This window comes from Natrix helvetica (assembly GCF_964273705.1).
Source record: "Natrix helvetica genome assembly, chromosome: 6".
Lineage (NCBI taxonomy): Eukaryota > Metazoa > Chordata > Lepidosauria > Squamata > Natricidae > Natrix > Natrix helvetica.
This window is the reverse complement of record NC_138553.1, coordinates 82,854,841-82,875,008: the sequence shown is the minus strand read 5'-3', so window position 1 is coordinate 82,875,008 and position 20,168 is coordinate 82,854,841. Positions and strand designations below refer to the sequence as shown.

The following is a 20,168-nucleotide window of genomic DNA, read 5'->3' as shown; positions in this document are numbered from 1 at the left end:
TAAAATAAGGTCTAAATTTATAGTTGATAGCGATATCACTGTTTTGTGTTGTTGTTGTGCTGAATAGTGGCCATCAACACGAAGACAGCTATTTGTCAAGAATGGTGTAGGATCTCATGAGGAAGGAAGGAAGGAAGGAAGGAAGGAAGGAAGGAAGGAAGGAAGGAAGGAAGGAAGGAAGGAAGGAAGGAAGGAAGACGAAGGAGGGAAGGAAGACAGGAAGGAAGACTGGAAGGAAGACAGGAAGATGAAGGAAGGAAGATAAAGGAGGGAAGGAAAACAGGAAGGAAGATGAAGGAAGGAAGGATGGAAAAAAGGAAGGAAGGAAGACGAAGGAAGGAAGGCACTTTAACCACTGGGCCAACAGGAAGGCGAATGAGAGAGGGAATAAAAGCGAAATGTTTTCTAGGAAAAATAAACAAAGAAACTCCATTGACCTTTTTGGGGGGGGGGAGGCAGCTCTCCAAGCCAGATAAGGTCTGTGACTGTAAATCCTAAAGACTTTGCTGGAGGTGAATGAGCAGAATTCACAGGTAATTAATAAAAGAGTTTTTTTTATCGGGACAAAAAAGCTGTTCCACTGATTAATTGTTCTAACTGTCAGGAAATTTCTCCTCAGTTCTAAGTTGCTTCTCTCCTTGATTAGTTTCCACCCATTGCTTCTTGTTCTACCCTCAGGTGCCTTGGAGAATAGTTTGACTCCCTCTTCTTTGTGGCAACCCATGAGATATTGGAAGATTGCTATCATGTCTCCCCTAGTCCTTCTTTTCATCAAACTAGACATACCCAGTTCCTGCAACCATTCTTCATATGTTTTAGCCTCCAGTCCCCTAATCCTCTTTGTTGCTCTTCTCTGCACTCTTTCCAGAGTTTCAACATCTTTTCTACATCGTGGCGACCAAAACTGAATGCTGTATTCCAAGTGTGGCCTTCCCAAGGCCTTATAAAGTGGTATTAACATTTCGCGTGATCTTGATTCTATCCCTCTGTTTATGCAGCCTAAAACTGTGTTGGCTTTTTTGGCAGCTGCTGCACACGGCTGGCTCCTATTTAAATGGTTGTCCACTAGGACTCCAAGATCCTTCTCACAGTTGCTACTAGGTACCACCTATACTGTACCTGTGCATTTGGTTTTTCTTGCCTGAATGTAGAACCTTACTCTTTTCACCATTGAATTTCATTTTATTAGATAGTGCCCAAACAAAACTCACTTAACTACTGTCCCGCTTACCAACAGAAATTTGGGGGTCAATTGTGGTCCTAAATTGAAGGCTACCTGTATATGATAATTATATTCTTACCGGCAATTTCCCCTGCTCTATGATTATTTTCTTGTTGCTGCTTTATTTGTTACGCCATTATGGAGAAATAGATAGCAAATATTAGACAAGAGCAAACAAAAAATGGAAGGAAAATTATGTGTTCAGGAAATGTGATTTAAATCTGTTTGTAACAAAACCCGAATCCAATGCATTTGTTTTTCACTTCTTCATGCACTATGAAATTACATTTTAACTTTCATGGGCCCTTTCAGGAGTGACATTCAAATAGCTTGTATTCTAAAGAACTGTGGCTAATGATTTTGACGAATGCATGGTAGCATTAGCTTACATATTACATCTGTTTCCTGTGGGGATCCTGGGATTAGCCACCCAACTATGTTAAGATTAGAAAATGTCACTTGCCTTATTATCCATGATTATCGTGTCTGCAGGAGGGGGCCGAAGGGTTTTAACACGTTGTTTCTTTTCTCCTCTTTTCTTTATAGCGTCTTGCTGAAGCAGCAGAAAAATTCCAGAAGGAACATCAGTGGCAGGATGAATTTGCGGTGAGCTCATGTTTTTATTTTACTGATTTTCCCAGGTGTGATTCCCCCCCCCCACGCCCTATTTCCTAAAATTCCTTGTGTTCCTTTATCGACCAAGTACAATCATACTTGGTCAATAAACAATTCTGTTCTGCTCTGCCCTGCCCTGCTCTACATTCTATTCTATTCTATTCTATTCTATTCTATTCTACTCTACTCTACTCTACTCTACTCTACATTCTATTCTATTCTATTCTACTCTACTCTACTCTACTCTACTCTACTCTATTCTACTCTACATTCTATTCTATTCTATTCTACTCTACTCTACTCTACTCTACATTCTATTCTATTCTATTCTATTCTATTCTATTCTACTCTATTCTATTCTACTCTATTCTATTCTACTCTACATTCTATTCTATTCTATTCTATTCTATTCTACTCTACTCTACTCTACTCTACTCTACTCTACTCTACTCTACATTCTATTCCATTCCATTCTTTCTCTGTTGTATTCTGCTCTATTCTATTCTGTTCTGTTCTACGTTCTCTTCTCTACACACACACACACACAGAACCTATGCCATTTCAGACATACAATAATTCTTTCACTTTAATTGGGCAATCTCACTGATTAAAGGTTTAAACCCAGAAAGCTTTTAAAGCCCATCAGCTGGTAAACACACACCTTCCCTTTTTAATCTTTCGTAGTCCTCCCTTCTGAGCCACAGAGCCTTCTAGGAACCTGGTCTCACCAACTTGAAATGGTCTTATTTAAATCTGCAGCTCCGTCTGGAATGGAGAGTAAAAAAAAAAAAAGCTAGGTAAAAAATAATAATTAGAGTCTTACCGTGGTGTGAAGAGGTCTTTGGAAGGCTTTAGGAAAACGGGGGCAGGAAATCGCCCCTTTCTCTTGAACAATGCCGCTTCTTCGCCGAGAGTTTGTTAAAGCACCTGCAAGATGCTAATTAATTTGGGGCCGTGGTGCATTTTGTTTTTAATAAGACGGTGTTGATAGGGAACCCAACAGAAAAGCTCCATTAGTCTCGAAAAGGATAATGCTGCTTGCGTTTTCTTTCTAGCGGGGTTTCAATGGCTCAAATAATAATAATAATAATGAAATAGCACCTGTTTAGAAGCTATCCCACTTCTAATTGTTTTCAAGATCAAAATGCAGAAGCAAATTTGGTGAAGCTGGTTCGTTGCATTTTTCTAGGGAAAACCACCTCGTCAAATAGGAGGGCCATAAAACGCCAGTCATTGAACCTCCTTGCTGCCCCCTAGAGTTGATATGGAGCTTTGCAAGCCAGGTCTGGAAATCGTCACTTCTAGCTTACAACAGTTCATTTAGTGAACTATGTTCAAAGTTACTATTCTGATCTAGGCTTCCCGAGATCATGAAGCCGACTCCTTGTCCCAATAAAACCTCTTTTATTTAGATTAAAGGGAATTCCTCTCCAGCAAAGTCTTCCAAGAGATTTCACAACCACAGACCTTTATCAGGCTTGGAGAGCTGCCGGGCCGATATCTTCCAAACTCCAAGCTGTAGCAGCAATTCCTTGGCAAGAAGTCAGGAACAGATCTTCACCCTAATGAACTGAACTGATTGTCTCCTGCAAACTCCACTCCCCTTTCGCTCCTCTTTATTTCCTCTGGGAGGGGCCATTCACCGTCCACCTGTGCCTTTACTCCCGAGTCAGCTCTTGTTACTTAGCTGCTCCCTTCTCCTGGCAGCTCTGCACCTGTGTGCATCAGGAACAGGCTCCAGCTGTTCTTCTGCCCCATGGAAGGGGCCTTGGAGGGTTTTGAATCCAACCCCCTGCTCAAGCAGGAGACCCTCTACCATTTCAGACGCCTGACTGTCCAGTCTCTTCTTGAAAGCCTCCAGTGATGGGGCACCCACAACCTCTGGTAGCAAACTGTTCCACGGGTCAATTGTTCTCACTGTTAGGAAGTTTCTCCTTAATTCCAGGTTGCTTCTCTCTTTGAGTAGCAACGTTCTACCTGATGGAATAACTTTTCAAAACTGACTGAACAAGTTTGAAAATCTGTCTCCTGTGACATTATTCCTCCTTATTTCAAGAATTCTTATTCTTACTCCAACAGACATATGTTAGCTGCTCCCGACAAGCCAAAGTTATGCTAAATATTATCAACAGGTACATAGAAACATAGATGTACAGGTAGCATATATACGAATTAAAGAAAACAGAAATTCCAGCTAGGGTTTGGGGATTTTTTTTTTTACACTAAAGTAACCCCTGGGGTAGAAAGCCAGCAATTAAATTAGGGTGCAATTCCTTTTTTCTTTTTGCTTCTTTAATACCAACACTTTTGTATCTCACGTTTTCCCTTTCCAATATTTTTTATGATCCTCCGGGGCTTCGGTAACATACAGCTCATAATATATGCAAATAAAGTCCATTTCAATTGACTTTCTGTTAAAATCCGGGAAAGGAAAAGGGAATTATGAGCCTGCTCGTAATAAAAGCTGCCACCTTTTTAATTTGAATGTACATTTAACAAGATCTTCTCATTGCTCTGCCTTCTTAAGTCACCCTCTTTAACAATTATCCGGTTCTCTCCAGCCTTAAATTATACAAGGAAGCATTAAAAAGCTATTACAACTTTATTATATCAAGCGCTATTAAAATGAAAGTAAAATTGTGTTTGAGAGAGGCGCATTCTTCATCTCAGATTATTGCATTTACCCAAGTTGGGATTTCTACGCGATGGTCTTGGGGTTTTTAGAGGGATACACAACCACAACTGCAGGATTTTTGAAGTTTTGAACGTGTTTTGAGTGCAGGTGTTTTGACGTGCAGTTCTGAATATCAAACCAGGTGTCGAAATTGGATCCCTTGGCTTCTTTCAAACCTTAATGCTTTTCAATTCGCCAATGAATTAGAGGGAGGGAAGGAGAAAACGGAATGCCGAGAATCCATGCGGAGAGCCTGGAAACCATCAAGGTCACCCCTGCAAGTGCTGGAGAAAGAAACGGACTGTTCCCATAACAAACACTTGTTTCATTATTGGATAATGGGATCACCCAGGGGTGGGGAGATGGGGAAGCCGTTGTTTAACTAGGCCAGCATTCATGCAGGAAAACAGAGCTGGCTTTGTTTCTTCAGTACCAAAATGATGTATCCAATAAAGTGTTACTGTTGGGAGTTCAAATCTCCCGTGAGAATGTTTCCTTATTTTGGGGTTACTATTCGAACAGTTGAGACCAGGTTTTCACATTCATTTCATAGCTTAGAACTTAATACTCCTTTATAGGTAGTCCTTGACCTATGACCACAATTGAGCACCCAAATTCCGTTGCTAAGCAAGGCTCTCCATTTGACAACATTTCTTTCCACACCCATTAGGTGAATCATCTGGTTTCATTAAGCGAGTCTGGCGTCTCCCCCCTCCCCATTGAATTTGCATCTCTGAAGCCCCTCCCCCCTCAGGAAGGTTGCAAACAACAATCCCACCATCCAGAGATGTGGCAACCAATTGTGAATACGTGACTGCAATGGTCGTAAATGCGAGACATAGTCATCAGTCAGGGTTTTTTTGGGGGGGGGCGGGAGGCATTGTAACTTCCTCATGTAACATCTGGCAGCTATGTCAATAAAGAAGAATATACGGAAGGGGAATCCTTCTACAGGTGGTCCTCGATTTACGACCATTCATTTAGTGACCATTTGAAGTCACAATGGCACAGAAAAAAGCGTCTTAGGATCATTTTTCACACTTACGACTGTTGTAGCATCCCCCATTGTCACGTGATTAAAATTCAGAGGCTTGGCAACTGACTCACATTTATGACGGTCGCAGTGCCCCGGGGTCACATGATCCCCTTTTGCAACCTTTTAACAAGCAAAGTCCATGGGGAAGCCAGATTCACTTAACGGCCGTGTTCCTAATTTATCAACTGCAGCAATTCACTTACTGTAACCACGGAGGCAAGAAAGGTCGCAAAATGGGGCAAAACTCACTTAGCAACAGAAATTCTGGGCTCAATTGTGGTCGTACGTTGAGGACTATTTGTAGATCCCTTGCCATTAACAGGATTTGTCCTTTGTTCGCAATATCAGTTACATCCTTGGGTTTGTCCAAGCTTAAATCCAGACTCTTAGAAGGTATCACTTTTATGGTTTTTTTGTAATTTTGTGTGTGTCTGTGTGTGTGTGTGTGTGAGAGAGAGAGAGAGACAGAGACAGAGACAGAGAGACACAAAGATATAGAGAAAGAGAGAAAGAAAAAGAGAAAGAAACACACACACAGAGAAAAACAGAGAGAGAAATAAAGAGAGTCAGAGAGAGAGAGACAGAGAAAGAAAGAGATAAAGAGAGAGACAGAGAGATAAAGAGAGAGACAGATACAGAGAGAGAAAGAGAGAGACAGATACACAGAGAGATAGAGATGGAGAGAGAAACAGAAAGAGAGACAGAGAAATAAAGAGAGAGTCAGAGAGAGAGAGAGAGAGAAAGAGAGAGAGAGATAAAGAGAGAGACACAGAGACACAGAGAGAGAAATAAAGAGAGAGACAGAGAGAGAGAGACAGAGAAAGAAAGATAAAGAGAGAGACAGAGAGATAAAGAGAGACAGATGGAGAGAGAAAGAGAGAGAGACACACGCACAATAGAGGTAGAGAAAGAGAGAGGCAGAGAGACAGAGACAGAAAGAGAAAGACATAGATAGATAGATAGATAGATAGATGATAGATAGATAGATAGATAGATAGATAGATAGATAGATAGATAGATAGATAGATAGATGATAGAAACAGAGAGAGAGAGAGAAATTACTTTCTGGCTGAAGAATTTCCAGTTGAATGGAGCTATTATATATACGTATATATTTAAAAAAACAAAACCAACTTGTCCATCTTTCATTGTAGCTACCTTTCCTAATTTTATTTCTTATTAATTTGTGCTATAGTTAATAGTTCTCTGGGAGACATTTAATAAAGAGACAAGTGAACTCGCCATAAATCAAACAGAAAGCAACAATAAAAAAAGCATGCTAACAATCAATTGAAGGCGGCAATCAATTAAAAGCAGGGGAGAGTAAAACTCACACGGGTGAAAATAAGAAAACAGAGGTGGAGAGAAAGTCTGAAAAGCTAAAATAGCAGGTGTATCAGAGGTCTAAATAAATTCTGATTCTCAGCCCCTCAGGGGACGGTCCGGATTCTTTTGTTTCTGCTAATGGGACCCTGGAGAGTGGAAACAGAACTGACCTTCTCCCCTGACAGCCCTCATATTTTCATGTGGCTGATGGGTACTATGGAGCTAATTAGCTTTGCCTTCCCTACTGCAGAAAGTCCTCCCTCCCTCCCTCCCTCCCTCCCTCCCTTCATCCCTCACTCTCTCCTTTCCTCCCTCCCTCCATTTCCTTCCTCTCCCTTCCTCCCTCCCTCTTTCTTTTTTCCTTCCTTCCTTCTTTCCTCCCTCCCTCCCCTTCTACCCCCCTCCATTTCCTTCCTCTCCCTCCCTCCCACCCTCTTTCTTTTTTCTTCCTTCCTTCTTCCTCTCTCCCCCTTCCTCCATCTCCTTTTTCCTTCCTTTCTTTGTCCCTCCCTCTCTCCCTCACTCCATTTCCTTCCTCTTACTCCCTCTCTCTTTTTTCTTCCCTTTCTTCATCCCCCCCTCTCTCCCTCCCTCCCACCAACTCTTTTTTCTTCCTCCTCCCTTCCTTCATCTTCCTCCCTCCCTCCCTCACTCTGTCTCTTCCTTCCTTCCATCTTTCCTCCCTCTCTCTTTTTTCCTCCCTCCCTCTGTCTCTTTTTTCCTTCCTTCCTTCCTTCCTTCCTTCCTTCCTTCCTTCCTTCCTTCCTTCCTTCTCCCTCCCTCCCTCCCTCCCTCCCTCCCTCCCTCCCTCCCTCCCCAACTGAATAAACCATAAGCTCAATTCAGTTCACTTTGAAATACCTTTTCTTTCCTTATTTTATCTGATTCTTCTAGAATAGCATTTCTCTCTCACCCTCCCTCCCTCCCCCCTTCACCCCTGAGAAAATCTATCTGAATCAAATGCTAGCAGACTGCTCTTTCACAGTTGAGAAGATGGTTCAGAAACCCCCTTTTTTCAGTCCCGTTTTAACTTTACCCTAGCAACAAATGTTGGTAAGACATGGACAACGTGTAGTGCTAACCTATAGGTCACTGGTTTCCTTGTCTGATCTATTTTGTAGGGTTGTGGGTAGAACTGGGCCAAATGGATTAAAGGTTAGTTGTGATATAAGGCAGTTCTCTATATAGGTCTTTTTCCCAAACTATTATCATTTTAAAAAAAAGAATATGCTATAAAATTACATCTATTTTGACAGCTGCTCTTCTAAAACCCTTCCCTGGAATTTTGCACAAGGAAAGCCCTGGTTTTATGACGGTCGTAATGTGGCACGTTGAGAGGATATGGCTACCAGCAGGGCGACATGTAAATATTTCAGCGTAACTAAAGGGTTTTGCCTTTGCTTATTGTGACACGGAGCAATTCGACTCACATTAGTGTTTGGCAAAGGTTAATTGGAATGCGAAGAGAAAAGAAACCGGCATTCTCATCCTTGCGTGATTAATGATACACGGACAGCAGCCCACCAAAAATTATCTGCAGGGCAGTTTGTTTGGTTCTCTATCATTTGTGCCTCCTGAAATAATTGTCGCGGAGAACACAATTGTAGGTTGATGCCACTGCAATGAAATGTAGGCACAGAACCAGATCTACTTTATTCGGACTTTTCTTACGACCAAGGAAAGCAGATTTTTCTCAGCACTGGAAATACTTCATTTATTTATATATATATATTTACACGTCGCTTTTGGAGCTCCTAGAGTCTTTTGTGCTCCTTGAGGTTTGTTGTTTGCTTGGAGACATTTCGTTACAGAACCAGGTAACATCATCAGTGCTAAGGAAGGTGGGATTTGATCCCTATTTATATACAGTTATTTGCCGGTCCTGTGTTAGTGGGGTGTAATTTTCTCCTTGATTAAATTTTGCTGTTTTCTGCTAGATTGTTTGGTGTTAATCTGTGACATGATAGCACTGTTCTAATAGAATAGAATAGAATAGAATAGAATAGAATAGAATAGAATAGAATAGAAGTAGAGTAGAGTAGAAGTAGAATAGACTAGACTAGAATAGAATAGAATAGAATAGAATAGAGTAGAGTAGAAGTAGAATAGAATAGAATAGAAGTAGAGTAGAAGTAGAATAGAATAGAATAGAATAGAATAGGAGTAGAGTAGAGTAGATTAGACTACATTAGATTAGAGTAGAGTAAAGTAGTGTAGTGTACTGTAGAGTAGAGTAGAGTGGAGTGGAGTGGAATGGAATGTAGAGTAGTGTAGTATAGAGTAAAGTAGAGCAGAATGTTGAGTAGTATAGTGTAGTGTAGAGCAGAATAGAATAGAATAGAATGTAGAGTAGAGTAGACTAGAGTAGAGTAGAAGTCTAGTAGAGTAGAGTAGAATAGGAGTAGGGTAGATTAGAGTAATAAGAGTAGAATAGAATAGAATAGAATAGAATAAAAGTAGAGTAGAGTAGAATCGGAGTAGTGTAGATTAGATTAGATTAGAGTAGAGTAGAGTAGAATAGAATAGAAGTAGACTAGAGTAGAGTAGAATAGAGTAGAGTGGAATAGAATAGAATAGAATAACAGAGTTGGAAGGGACCTTGGAGGTCTTCTAGTCCAACTCCATACTTAGGCAGGAAACCCTACACCACTTCAAACAAGTGGTTATCCCACCTCTTCTTAAAAATGTGTTGGAGCATTTACAATATCTCAGGGGTTGCCACAGAGAAGAGGGGTGGGTGGGTGTCAATCTATTCTCCAGTGTCATTCTCATCTCACTTAGAGTGAAGCTTTGGCAGGAGATGACTCTAAATATTAAAGAATAGTAATAAGAGCAATATTTACTCTACACAGAAGTCCCAATTTCACAACTGTTTGCTCTTCTCTTCTGTTGTTTGAGAAGATCACGGCGGTAGATGGGAAATCTGAACCAGAAAGAACCTTTCAGTCTGGCAGTCGGAATGCGCTTCCCCCTCTCACTTTACTTTGGCGTGAATTAGGGAGGGGCTAGCCTGTGACGTTTTCTCAAGTTACTTTCCTGGCCTTCGCTCGATCCTCCCTTATCTGAACTGGGTCTCTATATCTTCTTCCGGCCCTTCCAAGGTGGCAGGAGGAGGAGTGTGCAGAACAGAGAGTGGCACGAAAAGAGGAACCAGCAGCCTAGAACAACGATGGCTAACCTTTTTGTCGTTGCATGCTGAAAGCATGTGTGCAGAGCATGCACACACCTGCAGCTATAATGCAGTGCATGAGCAGCGCCCCCACACAAGCGTACGTGCCCCCCCCTGTGCATGTGCACACGACCTCCCCATGCTCTGTTTTGGGCCTAGTACGCCTTCCTACAGCCTCCTGGGAGCAAAAACGAGCCATGAAAGGGGGGGCTGGCCGCACCCTTCGTGTCCCATTTTGGGCCTAATACGCCTGGCTGCAGCTTCCTGGGAGCAATAACAGGCCATTAGGGAGGGTCGCGCCACACCCTCTTGCGCCCCAGTTTGGGCCTAGTACGCCTCCGTGCAGGCTCCTGGGAGCAATATAACAGGCCACAGGGGGCCTACGCTGCCTCCCCACGCATGTGCGAAAACCAGCTGGCTGGCGTGCCACAGGTTCACCATCCCTAGAAACCCCAGGTAGCCAGAAGCGCATTCACGCCAACGTCCCTTGAATTCTACTGACCCTTATCTAAAACCAAGCAAGTGCTATCCAGTTAGTTGATAAAATTCTTGTGCATAAATCAATTTTTAGCAATAAATCAATTTAATTGGGATTTTGACATGTGGACCAGACAAGCAGTGGTGGGTTCCTCTCCCCGTCGCTACCGGTACGCTGTGCACAGGGCTGGGCTTCCTGGTACGCTTCACCACCCGTGCGACACCCAGCTTCTTGTCGGAGGTCGCACTGGGGGCCGCATGCTGTGCGCGCTTGCGCAATTGGCCGGTTGCTTTAAAAACAGGTATGGAACGCAGGCAGGCGGGAGGGCCAAATAAGCCACCGTACCGGTACGGAGGCTGCTGCTCCCGGCTGCTCCTGATACAGCCGTACTGAGCTGGATCGGTTCACGGAAAGAAGTTTTTTCTGTGGACGAGAGAGGGTGTTGTTTCACTTGCTGCCTTCATCCCAAGGATGGGCTTTACTTGTTTTCACGGACCAGTTTCTGACATGCCACGACCCAGTGCCTGGCTGCAAACCAGGATTCGTGTACCCCTGCTGTAACGCACTTATTAGAGTTTGATTAAGGGGAGTGCGGCCATTAACGTACCTCACCTTGTTAATTCCCTTCTGCTAGTAGATTTCTTTTTTTCTGTCTCACGCAACTAATCAATTTAAAAGAATAGATTCTGAGCTGACCTTTTTCGTACCTCTGGATTGCGTCGGGATAAATAAACAGCATCACAAAGCCCAGCCTTGATAGATGGTATCATCGAGATGTCAATTCTCTTTTTTCAACCGACCTGCAGAAATTCTGAATTGGCAGCTAAATTGGTGCCGGAGAGAAAGGAGATTCTTAGAGTTTGACAAGATTCCTGTCATCTTCATCTTCGTCTTTTTAACAATGGCAGACTTGCTTTATTGGATATCTGAGCTTTTTGTGTTTTGGGGGGAAATTACTGTGTTTTCTTCTTACCTTGTCAATCTTGGCCTCGGTTTGAGAGTCGGTTCTAATGTGAGAGGCAATCTGGAAGGGTGTTCTTGCACCTTTCTCCTGTTCCATACAAAAACATTAATTAAAAATAAAAATAGAGGTAGCTTGGCCACCTCTTAACATTACAAGACATTCAGGCATAAGTCTTCGCCTCTGATCCTTTCACCTTACAAAGACTGAAAAAATTTCCAGGAGTGGATGATCAGAATATGTCTGTCAATTAAATCTTTAATCATAAGGTAAAGGTTCCCTTTGCAAATGCATGCTAGTCGTTCCCGACTCTAGGGGGCAGTGCTCATCTCTGTTTCAAAGCCAAAGAGCCAGCACTGTCTGAAGACGTCTCCGTGGTCATGTGGCTGGCATGACTCAACGCCGAAGGCGCACAGAACACTGTTTCCTTCCCACCAAAGGTGGCTCCTATTTTTCTACTTGCATTTTTTACGTGCTTTCGAACTGCTAAGTTGGCAGAAGCTGGGACAAGTAACAGGAGCTCACTCCATTACGCAGCTCTAGGGATTCGAACTACTGAACTGTCGACCTTCTGTCCGACAAGCTCAGTGTCTTAGCCACTCAGCCACCGTGTCCCTTTTTAATCATAGACCAACATAAATCAGAATTTTTAGATACTCCATGGGAATGTAATACCCCAAATGGCCACTAGGTGGGAAGGAGAGGGTTGCTGCTGGGGTGGGTTTTTTTTTGTATCTCTTTATTGCCATCTGGTGGCCATGCCAACTTTTGCAGTCGCCCCTCATGAGATTAACTTGGTTTCGTGTGAATATGTGTCCCACATAGGAAAAAAAGAAATTAAAAAAAAATGGTTCCCTTGGCAACCCACCTTCCAAGTTGCAAATTGCTTTTGGGAGTTTCACCCACCAGGTTGCCAGGGTAAAAAAAAAATCAATGTACTGCTAATTAGGTTGAGCTTCTACTAGCGGTAGGATTGTCCTCCCCTTGTATTGGCAAACAGTAAGCTCAGGTTTACTAACCTCTTATTGGCCCAAAGTGGAAGTGATGAGAAGCAAAAGAAATCAGGGGCATTGGACGGAAACAGGCAATGAATTCACTTAGGCTTTAGAAAGCACTGTGCATGTTATTTCGAACGACACAAGCGTGCGTTATCCCTCCTGCGAGCAATGTTTGCAAATGAGATTTGAAGCATGGCAAATGAACGTGGTTTGAAACTTCTGTACAGTCATTAACTATCAGTTTAATATAATAAAATTATATCAGCGATTTGTTTGCATCCAGTTGGTGGATCGCTTCGCTTCTAGCTCACGATGCTTTACATAGATTTTAAGCTGCAATTATTTTGTTTGTATGAGTGTACAGCCTTAAAAAAAAAAATTAGCGAGCTCGTCACGGTCTCGTTAAAGTAATCAGAAATAGATAGCTAGAGTATTTCTTCCCAAATCAAATTCATTATTCACGCTTAGCTTGAGTTCAATTATATTACTTATTTTTAATGAAGTTTGTTTATATCTGTGCATAGGATTTGGCCAAGATCCAAATTCTCTGGCAGATTAAGAGACTTGAGCTGTGACCCACCTGTCCTGACTCAGAACCATCTGGCCTCCATTTGTTGTTCTGGAGGACAACCAACACACAAACACACACATTTTTTTCCCAACAAACTTTGAGTAAAGGTAAAGGTTCCCCTTGCACATCTGTGCTAGTCGTTCCCGACTCTAGGAGGCAGTGCTCATCTCCGTTTCAAAGCCGAAGAGCCAGTGCTGTCCGAAGACGTCTCCGTGGTCATGTGGCTGGCATAACTCAATGCCAAAGGAGCAAGGAACGCTGTTGCCTTCCCATCAAAGGTGGTTCCTATTTTTCTACTTGCAGGGACCTTGAATTGCTCCAATTATATCAATAGGAAGAGGAAGGAGTTTGGGAATGATCCCTGCCTTGAGTTACATACAATAATGTATAATAATAAAAGTGGGATATAAATAACTCTGAGGTCCTTGGTGCTCTCTGAGTTTGGTGGTTTTCTTGCAGACGTTTCATGACCCAACTCAATAGCATCATCAGTGCTAGAAGGGAGGAGGAGGAGGAGGAAGAGGAGAACTGTGGGGTCCTTGGTGCTCTCTGAGCTTGGTGGTCTTCCTGCAGACTTTTAATTACCCAATTAGGTAATATCATCAGTGCTAGGGTTAGGGCTAGCACTGATGATATTATATAGTTGGGTAATGAATCCTCTGCAAGAAAACCACCAAGCTGAGAGAGCACCAAGGACCCTACAGTCCTCCACTTCCTCCTCCACTTCCACTCTGCAAAAACCACTCATTTCTAGAATTGATGATGTTACCTAGCTGGGTAATGAAACGTCTGCAAGAAAACAGCCAGGTTTAGAGAGCACCAAGGGCCCCCTAGATTTGCTATCGCTTTCCTCCCCAAGAACAAGTGTCTCTTAATTTCTTGGCCGCAGTCCCCCACGGCGGTGATCTTGGAGCCCAGGAAAATAAAGCCTGTCACTACCTCCATTTCTTCCCCATCTAATTGCCAGGAATTGAGAGGACCGGATGCCCTGATCTTAGTTTTCTTAATGGTGAGTTTCAAGCCAACGTTTGCACTCTCCTTCTTCGCCCGCATCAAGAGACTCTTTAGTCCCTCTTCACTTTCTGCCAGTAGTGTGGTATCGTCTGCATATCTGAGGTTGTTGATATTTCTTCCGGCAATCTTCATTCCAACTTTTGATTCGTCTAGTCATCCCCGTACAAATTCACAGAAACTTCTCCCACGACCTGGTTGATATTACTCTTGGTTCACCGATGAGAAAGTCTCTAGCATCCCTCACTGCATATCTCGAAGGAGGTTTTGTAAGTGCCTATCAGACCGTGTATCTGTCCTGATGTCAAGGACATTTATCGATTATGGCCTTTGCGCCCCCAATTACACGGAGATCGTTGGTGGGAGCTGAACTCCGGGCTCGGCAGTCAAAAATGGAACGAGCTTCTTGGCAGTTGTGTTTCCAGCTGCTGCTTTTGTCCCGCTGTCATTCAAACTGAGAAGGAAATACACAGGTGCTCCGCTGTAGCTCTGACTTTATTTTGTTTTAACTTCCTTCCATGCTCTTTTGCTTATTCCATTTTATAATTTTACTATTGGAAGAATTTCGTTTTCAAAGCATTAGCCACAAGGAAGAAAGAAGGGCCCGGGGTGACATATTCTGATACTTGAGGGGCTGCCAACAAAGAAATGGGAGGTCAAGCTATTCTCCAAAGTACCTGAAGGCAGGACAAGAAGCCACGGATGGAAACTAACCAAGGAGAGAAGCAATCTAGAACTAAGGAGAAATTTCCTGACAGGGAGGACAATTAATCGGCAGAAGGACTCGCCTCCAGAAATTGTGGGCGCTCCATTACTGGAGGCTTTTAAGAAGAGACTAGATAGCCACGTCTGGTATAGAAAAGGGTCTCCTGCTTGAGCAGGGGGTTGGACTAGAAGACCTCCAAGGTCCCTTCCAACTCTGTTTTTCTGTAATCAGTGGAACAATTTGCCTCCAGAAGTCGTGAATGCTCCATCACTGGAGGTTTCTAAGAAAAGACTGAGCAGTCACTTGTCTGAAATGATATAAGGTCTCTTGCTTGAGCAGGGGGTTGGACTAGAAGACCTCCAAGGTCCCTTCCAACTCTGTTATTCTGTTATACATAGGCAGGTAGCTATAGAAATCATAAAAATCCTTGCTTAGCTCTCATTATATTGTACTTTTTCTAAAGATTATTGCAGTGCGCATGTTATCTAACATAAAACGTAGCAAGAATTTTGGATGAAACAGGTTGACTCAAGAGAGGATCCAACCAAGTGTGCTTTCACACCTTTTAGCTGTTCACAACTTAAAATTTACAAAATTTCTCTTTCTCACCTCTATGTTTTTATGTACTCATCCATGTACCACTTATGCTTTTGTTTATTGCACTCAATTGTGTGGGTGCAATAAACTGTGTAGTTATTGATTATTATTTGGTCTTTATTATTTAAATAGAGCAAACTGTTTTTATTAGCATCGTAAGCATATTTTCTGGCTGGTTTTTTGCCTCTAATAAAATATTTTCTACCCTTTGATTGTCATAGAATTTAAGGGGGGTCCTTGGCGCTCTCTGAGTTGGTCGTTTCCTTACAGACATTTCACTACCCGACTAGGTAACATCATCAGTAGTTCATGAGTGCCGTTTGCTCTCAGTTTTATATTCTGATGGCTTGCCCTGCCAGTGTGGATGGGGAAGGTCTTAGAGATTCTTTGGTTGGGCTGTTTACTGTTGGCTTCTTTGGCAGTTTCTTGATTGGGGTATTGCTTACTTGATTATTGGTCTGATGTTAATCTATGCAAATGTCTTTTTTGCTGGTGTCTTTTTTGTCCTCTTTTGGGCTGGTTGATTGTCTCCTTTGCGTAATCTATAAACATTGTTTACATCTATGTGTCTGTTGATGGCTGATTTGTCAGAGTGCCAAACTTCTAGAAATTCCCTGGCACTTTTGGACATGGCTTGGTCTAGGGTGGTCACATTTCCCCCAATTGAAACTATGCTTAGGTCTCTCTGTATGTTTTGGGTATCACCGCAGATGGGGAGTGCAGCCAAGATATTAAAAGAGGCTTGCTCCTGGGGAAGAAAGCGATGGCAAATCTAGACAGCAGACTAAAAAGCAGAGACATCACCCTGCCAACAAAAATGTGTATAGTCAAGGCTGTGGTTTTCCCAGCTGCAATGGATGGCTGTGAAGGTTGGACCGTAAGGAAGGCTGAGCGCCAAAGAATGGAGGCCTTTGGACTCTGGTGCTGGAGAAGACACCTGCGAGTCCCTTGGACTGCAAGGCCATCCAACCGGTCAGTCCTAGAGGAGATCAACCCTGACTGCTCTTTAGAAGGCCAGATCCTGAAGAGGAAACTCAAAGACTTTGGCCACCTCATGAGAAGGAAGAAGGACTCCCTGGAGAAGAGCCTCATGCTGGGAATGATGGAGGGCAAGAGAAGAAGGGGATGACAGAGAAGGAGGTGGCTGGATGGTTTAGGTTTAGGTTTATTTGGATTTATATGCTGCCCTTCTCCAAAAGGACTCATGGAGTCACCAAAGCAGCCAGCGTGAGATTAAATGGACTCCAGAGGATGGTAGAGGACAGGAAGCCCTGGAGGAACGTGGTCCATGGGGTCACGATGGATCGGACATGACTAACTAACAACAACAAATATGTTCTGGCAGCTTCTGATGTTACTAGTTTGGGTCATGGAATGTCTGCAAGAAAGCTGAGAGAGCATCAAGGATCCCACGCTTCTCCTTCTCCCTCTCCTCCTCCTCCCTAGAAACCCCTCTGCCTTCTAGCACTGATGATGTTATCTAGTTTGGGTGATGAAATGTCTCCAAGAAAGCAACCAAGCTGAGAGAGCACAGATCCCTGCATTTCATCTCGGAGTCACAAGCATTCTCCTTTATTGGTAATAGAATTTGTTTCCAAGTAAATATGTTGATTATGTCCATCAATTTTCTCAGCCCTATGGAATTTTGTCTGTGTCGAGGTTTCAGAATTGTACTTTAAAGGAGCATTCCGTTGATTCCGAATGGCTGGCTTATTGATGGCTAATCAATGTATTGGCCATCAACCCAAACCAGAGATCCTCATGGCTGCTTGTTCCCTAATCTTACAGCACTCGCCTATTCTTGCTGCCCTTGTTAAATTGTGGTCGTGTGTTCCCTTTCCCCTTAAACTACAGCACAGCATATTTTAATAGCCGATGTTGAGAAGTTAATAATAAGTGGTGAGGCCAGGTAAGCAAAAAAAAGAAAATTGCTCTTCATGCATATTCATATGCCGTCTAAAAGGGAACCTTTGCTGAGAAACAAAAAGTTGCAATGCATTGCAAAGTTCAGCAGCGCTTTTACTACTTCTTTGGACTGTTAATATTTAACGATTCACCCTACTTCTTCCTCCCCCCCCCTCCTTTCTTTACAGACGAATGATATTGTCTACTACAATGCAAAAGAAGACCTGAATGATGTAAGTAACATTTTGGAAAATAATTCTAATTCTCTCTAACACCGCCATTTCTCTATGAGCTTGGTGATTTGTAGACATTTCATATCTATATTCAGGACGCGGTGGCTCAGTGGCTAAGACTTTTGGCTTGTCGATCAGAAAGGTCAACAGTTCAGCGGTTCGAATCCCTAGCACCGCGTAACGGAGTGAGCTCCCGTTACTTGTCCCAGCTTTTGCCAACCTAGCACTTCGAAAGCATGTAAAAAATGCAAGTAGAAAAACAGGAACCACCTTTGGTGGGAAGATAACAGTGTTCTGTGCGCCTTTGGCATTGAGTGTACAGTAAAGTAAGTGCTCTGTGAAAACAGAAGATTTAAAGTTATCTTGCATGTGACACAGTAGAGGAGCAAAGTGGATTGCGTGGGTAGGATGCCGGGTTGGACGTTAGCAAACCCACGTTTGAGACCCGAGTGCTCCGGGGCAAGTCCCTGTCCTTCGCTCCAGCTCCTGAAATAGGGACTTGATTGGAGACTGGGTGTCCCCCTAGGCAACGGTCATGTCGCCAGCTAGTCCTTTCACTCAGTGGCGGGATTCAATTTTTTTTACTTCCAGTTCTATGGGCGTGGCTTGGTGGGCGTGGCAGGGGAAGAATACTGCAAAATCCCCATTCCCTCCCAATCAGCTGGGACTCGGGAGGCAGAGAATAAATGGGGGCGGGGCCAGTCAGAGGTGGTATTTGCCGGTTCTCTGAACTACTCAAAATTTCCGCTACCTGTTCTCCAGAACTGGTCAGAACTTGCTGAATAAGACCTCTGTTTTCATTCCAGAAATATCTCGATGCTTCAGATATGAGCGCCATTGTGATGGGACAAAATCACAATACATTCCGAATAGTTTCCAAGCATAATGTCTTTTCTTTTTTAATACAGTGTATTGTCAGGGTGTACCATTTATAAAAAAACCAATAATAATAGATGTTAAAACAAACTAATAATAGTAATAATAATAATATAATAACACGTGTACTAATGACAATAATAATGCTACAACCAAGTAGTTTTAACTAAGTAACTTTCTTTTTACATTGTGTTATTTACAGTTTTGTTACTTATCATGATTGTGGTTGTAAACCATCACTATTTCTAATACAAACATTCATAGTCTTTCTTTCTCTAATTTCCACCTCTTGTCTCTAACCACTCATAAAATCTATGCCAAATCAAATAATATTCGGTGTCTTCCTTATCTTTTATTTTGAAAGTTAGTCTGTCCATTTCAGCCCAGACTAAAGTTTTTCGAATTACTGTACATCTTCAGCTGATGGGGTGGTTTTCATTTTTCCAGTATTTTGCAAATATGATCCTTGCTGTTGTTAGTACATGTAAAACTAAATATGTGGTCCCTTTATCATAACCTTCCAGCATTATGCCCAACAAATATATTTCTGGCTACAGAGCTATATTCTGTTTAATAACCTTTTCCAACCAGCTATTAATTTTCTCCCAATATTTTCTTGCTTTAATGCACTTCCACCACATATGATAGTAGGTACCTGGGGACTGCTTACATTTCCAGTATTTGACAGACAGATTACTAAACATTTTTTGCCAGTCTTGCCAGTGATAAATGCCACCTGTAAAACATTTTGTAAAGATTTTCTTTGTGTCCTAGCATAATGTCTTGAAAGCTTCGCATTGTGTGGTTTATAGCTTTGAGGAGATCTTGAACAAATCCAGGATTTTCAGAGGGTAGTTGAGAAATAAATAGATATTCTACAGCAGCCTATAAGCCTGAAAAATAAATACATTTCGGAAAATAAACAAGGCATGTTGCGAAGAAGTCCTTTGTTTGGGACGGTTTCCTTCTTGTTAAATTTGGAATGAGCCAACGTTGGCTGCTCAACAGTTCTGCTGGGAATGATTATTTTAATATCGAATAGCGGGCTACATTTTTAATTATGCAAATAAATAGGTTCCAGTGTGAACTAGACTTCCTGAGAGTGCATTTTCTCATCGTTTGGTTGACCCACAAGGGGAAGGTTTTGCAAAACCAAATACAAAGGCACAAAAGAGACTTTTGCAGGGTGTTAATCCTGATCCAGATGTAATTAGGTGGTAGGTAAAATATCTCGGAGAACATTCTGACCTGAACATTCATAAGAGGCTGATTATAAAGTTAGAACATGCTATTATTGGTAGGTTTGCAGAAAAGTAGAAGGAAGTCAACGTAACTGGTAGTTAGAAAGGTTTATAGTTTTGAAAAGCCAATGGTTTTGTTTCATATCTAATGTAGGCAGTCCTCCGAGCTTAAAACCAATTCTGCATTTTCTTTCCTGAACCAAGGAAACAAAAAAAATGTTCTTTCAATCAGATCAGACTATCATAGAGTGGTCTATGGGGCCACCACACCCACATCATCTCCTTCTCCTGCTCCTCTTCCTCCTACCTCCTCCTTTTCTCCACAAATTCCAGTCCCTTCTAGCATTACTGATGTTCCCTAGTTACAATAATACAATACAATACAATAGTAGAGTTGGAAGGGACCTTGGAGGCCTTCTAGTCCAACCCCCTGCCTAGGCAGGAAACCCTATACCGTTTCAGTTGAGTAATGAAATCTCTGCAAGAAAACCACCAAGCTCAAAGACCACCAAGGACCACAAAATTCTCCTCCTCTTCCTCCTCCTCCTC

At 42.5% G+C, this 20,168-nt stretch overlaps 1 protein-coding gene across 4 annotated transcripts in view; it reads left to right on the top strand.

Moving 5' to 3' along the window:
• The window catches only part of CACNA2D1 (calcium voltage-gated channel auxiliary subunit alpha2delta 1), a 333,903-nt gene that overhangs the window by 140,363 nt on the left and 173,372 nt on the right, over window positions 1-20,168 (top strand). For all 4 annotated transcript variants that reach the window (XM_081957523.1, XM_081957522.1, XM_081957524.1 and 1 more), the window contains exons 4-5: window positions 1,769-1,828; window positions 17,458-17,502. In XM_081957523.1, coding sequence (XP_081813649.1) covers window positions 1,769-1,828; window positions 17,458-17,502 — 105 coding nt within the window. The remainder of the gene's footprint in view (window positions 1-1,768; window positions 1,829-17,457; window positions 17,503-20,168) is intronic.